The sequence below is a fragment of the Balaenoptera physalus genome (genome assembly GCF_965194825.1).
Source record: "Balaenoptera physalus genome assembly, chromosome: 8".
NCBI lineage: Eukaryota > Metazoa > Chordata > Mammalia > Artiodactyla > Balaenopteridae > Balaenoptera > Balaenoptera physalus.
This window is the reverse complement of record NC_138887.1, coordinates 105,354,824-105,360,823: the sequence shown is the minus strand read 5'-3', so window position 1 is coordinate 105,360,823 and position 6,000 is coordinate 105,354,824. Positions and strand designations below refer to the sequence as shown.

General features: G+C 43.4%; 1 protein-coding gene across 3 annotated transcripts in view; it reads right to left on the bottom strand.

Annotated features, from left to right (window-relative positions):
• Positions 1-501: 501 nt before the first annotated feature.
• Positions 502-6,000, bottom strand: part of LRGUK (leucine rich repeats and guanylate kinase domain containing) — a 132,999-nt gene continuing 127,500 nt past the window's right edge. For all 3 annotated transcript variants that reach the window (XM_082472888.1, XM_082472889.1, XM_082472890.1), the window contains one exon: positions 502-1,151. In XM_082472888.1, the coding sequence (XP_082329014.1) occupies positions 1,021-1,151 (131 nt within the window). In that variant the 3' untranslated portion in view covers positions 502-1,020. The remainder of the gene's footprint in view (positions 1,152-6,000) is intronic.

The following is a 6,000-nucleotide window of genomic DNA, read 5'->3' as shown; positions in this document are numbered from 1 at the left end:
GCTCAGCCTTGTACTCTCCTCCACGTTCCCCCTCCCAGCCTCTCCCACCCACCCCAAGAAAAGAACTTTAACCAGCTCCTGTTGAAAACAGGGCTAGGTGGAATATAGGAGCCAATAGCAAATCGTGTTACATCCAAATGTGAGTTACGGGAAAGGGGATTATCAAAGGAGGTTTTGATATTTTTTAAAAAGGAAAGCATTAGAGGATTTTGATATTTAAAATATTTAACAATTAGTGCCGTACTATGGGAAGGCTCTTGTTCCCATGAATCACCATGCACAGAGGATTCAGAGGAAAGACCATTTACCCATCCAAAGGGGTGCATTCCAGTGTTTTAACAACCAGCATAGTCTTGCTCACACAAATCAGCCGAATACCAGCCTCGCCTATAACTGCTCAATTTTTCTTCTGCAGATGGCAGGAAGTGAAACCACAAAGACAATGAAAATTGCCTATAAACCTTTCATAATCAGAGTCAAAAAAGGGTGAAATAAAAGAAATACCTGATACTCTTTATTCCTTCATATTGCTAAAGGAAGTTGAGGTATCATGTTGGTCAGAAGTTAAATGGAACTCTATAATTTTTTCATAATGAGAAGAACAAAAATATTTCAGTCCTGTAAAGTATACACTAATGTTATAAATGGACACATTGAAATTTCAAGAGCACAATCGTCATTGGCTTTATCCCACAATCACTATGCATGTAGCAAGGCAGAGATCTTGGGAGATTTTGCCATCTGGTATTTCAGAGCAGGAAGCAGCTAGAAAATTCATTCATAGCTGTGGGAAAAACTGAAATTCCATTTATAAAAGCTAAGAAAAACTTACATTTTAAAAAAGATAGACACTATTCAGAGAATCACAAAAGAAACTGAGAGAATTAAGGCATATAGAACATTCTTTTGTAGGTAGTTGGTTGAGTGAGGAATAGCCAGGATCCACGGCCAGGTGAGACAAAGGGACTGGACATGATCAGAGCAAGTTTTCCATGTTAAGATCAAACGTCAGGTACGGGTCTACTTGCGGCCCTGAGGGATCGGAGGGAGGGTGGGTTTGGTGTTGGAACCTGGGCGACTGATGCCTGAGATTGTGTGTCTTCTGTGTTGGAGAGACCCTTTTTCACATGGAAATACCTGTTTATGTAGTGCTGTAAAACATTAAGAAAAAAAAGATACAGTATGTATAGTTAACCCCTTGGTACACTAAACAAAGAAAATAAGCATTGCATGATGTAAGAACCAGAATAACTTTTAGAATTCATTCATAACAAACTATAAGAAATAAATGACACCCAAATAAGAAAAATAAGGGCTGAGGTTGAGAATATATCATGTGCGTGGCTGGACAAACCTTGGGCTGGGTAGACTTGCCCAATGACCAGAAGGTTGCTACAGCAAGCAATTCCTATGCTACTCTTCTACCCTGCTCATTCATACCCTCTGTAATAATGCCCTGCACAGTATTCCTTTTCAATCATATGTGAGTAGACTTAGCGCACACACACACACACCCTGAAGTCCTTCCTAGAGAAACCTCATCTAATGCCCTTTAAGATTGGCTTGTTCACCCACGAGGAAGACACCAAGGATGAACCACAGAGCTAGGTTCCTCTGGGGACTGTGGAAGCAAGAGGAGTTTGGAAGATAGACACTGAAGGCGGAAGCATAGTGGCCACAGAGGAAGCCGAATTCTCAGTGGGGAGAAAGCAGTGTAGGAGGGATTGAGAGAGTGAGGCAGAGGATTCTACAGGAAGTGAGCAAAATGGAGTGACCTATAATATAAGATCGGGAAGACGCAGCTTATTAAACAAGCCAGTGCAATCCAAAATGTTAAAGGCAAAATGGACCTTCTTAAGGTATATTTAGAGCAAGAATGGCATACTCCTTGAGAAGATGATATCCTGTTAACAGAGGACAAAAAAAGATAAAAGGGACTTCCCTCGTGGTCCAGTGGTTACGACTCCACGCTTCCACTGCAGGGGGCGTGGGTTCAAACCCTGGTTGGGGAACTAAGATCCCCACATGCGGTGCAGCCAAAAAAAAGAAAAAAGAAAAGGCTCCCCCTTATTTTCTACTTCTTTTTCACCATGGAGATATTTTTTTAAGCTGGAAAGAGTAACAAAAACATCTTAAGCAAATAAAGGCCCCGAAGAAGAAAGAAGACAGTAGGAGAGCAGGCCTCCCTTCTACATCAGTTCCCTTGTCCACACCCAGGTAAGCTACCTCCCAGGGTGCTGAAATAACTGACAGAAGTAATTTTAGAGTGTCTGGTCTTTGAGAATTCATTGCAATGAGAAAAGTACTGGAGGCAAATAATATTGCCATTTAAAAAATGGAAATAAAGGTCTACAAACCAGCACACCTGACTTTAAACCTCAGCAAATTCCAGTTTATTAAAGAAATGGTTTGTGCATTCAGAAAGAACTGTAGTGAGTGATAAGTGTTGGAAGGGATTTGCAAAGAAAAATTATTTCGAATTAACTTAATTTCCTTTTTACTTAGGCAGGGGTCAACAACCTATATAGCCCATAGGCCAAATCTGGTCTGCAGCCCATTTTAGTAAATAAAGTTTAATGGAAACCAGCCCATGCCCATTCATTTACATATTGTCTATGGCTGTTCTCACACCGCAATGGTAGGGTTGAGTAGTTGCAAAAAAGTCTATGTTGTCCACAAAGCCAAAAGCATTTACTGTCTGGTTCTTTACAGAAAGCTTGCTGACCTCAGAGTTAGAAAATACGACTGATATAACGCAAGGCACGCATCGCGGTTTCTCATGTGAATGCACTAGAGAGATGTGATTAAGCGTCACAAAGCAGGTAGACTCTCCCTGGAAGTCAGTGTCCAGAGACTTGTCACAGGATGTTTCTCTTGGCCAAGTCCTGGGTCCCAATGTTGACAGCAACAATGACAAAGGCATAGGTGGCATGTTTGCTGGCTGAATAGAAATCTATAAAGTAGTAAATATGGAAGATGAATCAAGACCCCAAATGATCTAATCAAGTTGGAATGTGGGGCTGAAACCAAAAGGATAAAAAGCTGAAGATAAAAGTTGCATTTATGTAAAAAAAAAAAAAATTAACAGCACATATACTGGATGATATAAACTTGGTTTGGCAGTTCGTGTGAAAAAAAAAATATGAGGGTTTAACTGACCCAGAGCCAGTAGTGTGATGTGATTTCTGAGAAAATCACCACAGAAAGATGTTGGCAAGATGCAGGTTAGGAAGCTCCAGGCCCTTGTTCTCCCAGGGAAACATTAAAAGAAAAACTAGAGACTAGCTAAAATAACTTTATAGGAGCTCTGGAAATCAGTCAATGATCTACAGCAACCAAGTGAACGCCCAACCATGAAAAAACCACATTAGCAAGGGTAAGAAATCTCACGAAGTTTTTACTCACCTTTGCCCCTCCCCCTCCCAAGGGGTTGAAGTACAGTTTGGGGGAAGAGAGGCCTGGCTCCCAGTTCCCTCCTGAGAGCCCATCTAGGGGCAGCCTGATTGGCCACTGTGTCACCTAACTCATAGCCCAGATGGCGAGAGGTGGCACAGCTGGGATCTCAGGCTAGAGGAAGCCATAGGAAGCAGTGGGCAGGGCTCCTGAAAAACCCTGAGGGGGCACAGACCTAAAGACGCCTGGAACAAGAGATTCTTACTTGAGGAACACCATAGAACAGCTAAGGCCCCAAGAAAAAGCAGGAGGAAGACGCTTAGGGAAATTAATACATTCATTTAAAAGCATCTGTGTATACTGGGGAACTGGAGACAAGCACACACAGAGGTCAGGGAAAGGGCATGTCCGGAAAGGGGCTGAAAAGACCCTGAGCCTTCACACTGGACTGATCCTGGGCTCAGAACATGCCCCGCCAATCAGTGAAGGGCGTCCCCTGCACGGAGCCGGTCTACGTCCTGGGAGCGGTAGTTGCTTTTTCAAATGCCCAATTTTCAACACGAGATCACAATGCATATAAAGAAACAGGAAAACTTGGCCCATTCACATGAAATAAATCTCCAGAAACCATCCCAGCAGAAAACAACCACAACCTTTTATGTGTATAAAAATTTACAATCATAATACCTAGCAGATATCTAGCACTTTACTACTTACTTACACCATACCCCATCTTGCTGGTCCTGTATTATTATATTATGTATTACATTATAATATATATATATTACAGTAATATAGGATATTACTATATTATTGTGGGACGGATATTATTATTCATAAGGCTCAGACATTAATTGATTTGCCCAACACTGTACAGCCAGACAATAGTAGAAATGGAACCAAAACCCAGGTCTTCTGATTCCTAATGCAATGTTCTTTCCACAGCTCTGCCCCACGGGTAAGAGCCCCCCTTTGCTCTGGCCAGACTATGTTTGGAATGTAGTTTTCAACTCTAAGTATCCCATTTATAAGTAAGGATACAGGCAGAGGAGAGAAAATGAGATGGGAAAGGTCTGGGAACACGACCTGTGGGAAGCCAGAACCATGATGAGCTTTGGGGACATGTCTGTTCCAGGGCTCCTGGGTTCCCTCAGGTTCTGAAGTGGCAGCTCACAGCCTTTAAAAGAGTTCCCAGAACACTTCACACATCTTGTGAGATGACATAGTATGTCTACTTGAGAATTTGGGATTATATCCTGGAACTTGAGTCTTGGGACTTGTAAAAAATGAATTAACAGAAACCTCCATGAAATGGAGCTGGGAGACCAGAAGGGGGAGCTCTCCCGCCCTGCGACCATAGCAGAGCCCAAAAGGAAGAAGTCTCCCCTTCTTTCCTGGCAAGGCCTTAGTCAATGAAAAGCCGTGGACTCTTGGTTTACTAAAGCTCTCCCACTTCCCTTTCCTTCTCTATAAAAAGCTTTCTCCTCCCTTTGCCCTGTGGGGCCTTGCATGTGGCTCACTGTGGTTGTAGACCCCGAACTGCAATTCTCTGCTTGATCCCTAATAAACCCATCTTGGCTGGAGAAATACCTGGCAGTCTGTTTATTTCAGGCCAACAGATTCTAATTTATTGCTTCTGTCCTCCCTGTTGAGTAAAATGCTGGAAAATACCCTATCTCGGTCAGCTGTCCTGAATACAGCTACACCTGAAGAGGGAGTCCACCCCTGAAATGGTTAGAAGGTGCCTGATTCAGGACCTTCCTTCTGGAGATGCCACCTACTGTGTCCTCTTGTCCCTGGTGACCTAACACGTCTGTACTCTCTTTCTGGCTCCCGTGGTCACCTGAGCAAGCAGGGGATCCTCAAAGTCTTCTTCCGGTCTCAGGCAGACCACCCCACCCCAACTCAGGCTACCAATGGTGGCTCCTCCGAGCCTCCAGGTTCTAGAGAATTCCCCCCAATTTATTCATTCCTCTATCAGTTGCTCACAGAGCCCCAAAATGGGTTACTCTCTCCCTTTTCCATTTTCACCTCTAGCCCTTCAGTCTCCCCACACTGTTTAAGGTCTTTGCTCAATGTTCTTTATGAACATTGCCAGAGACAAAAATGCGATGGCCATCCTGTCCGTGCCAGGAGACATGCATTCACAAGTCTGTTGGGGAGCAAGGTGTAAAAAGGAGGTGAAGAGGAGGGGCTGGCCTGATCCTTCAAACCCAAAACCGTCAGGATTCTGCCAGACCCCCAGAGCAGGAGACTGGTCAGTGATATGAAAACTTCCCTGCGTTTCTTCGCCTTCACTGAATGCAGCCCAAGTTGCTAAAACCTCCTTTCGAGAGCACGTGCCCCTCATCCCAGAACATCCCTGCAGGCAGTGTGGCCAGATGGGCAGAGCAGCAGCGTCCACTCTAAGTAGCGAAGTAACCTTGGGCACATTCCTGATCTTTTTTAACTTTGTTTCTCGTCTATTACAATGGGGGATAAATAACCCATCCTGCCTCAAAGGAGAGATTCTCACTTTAAGCACTCAATTAATTTAAAAAAATCAGAAACAGAAAGACAGTGGGAAATAATTATAATATTAATATTTATATGAGAACCATATGTAAA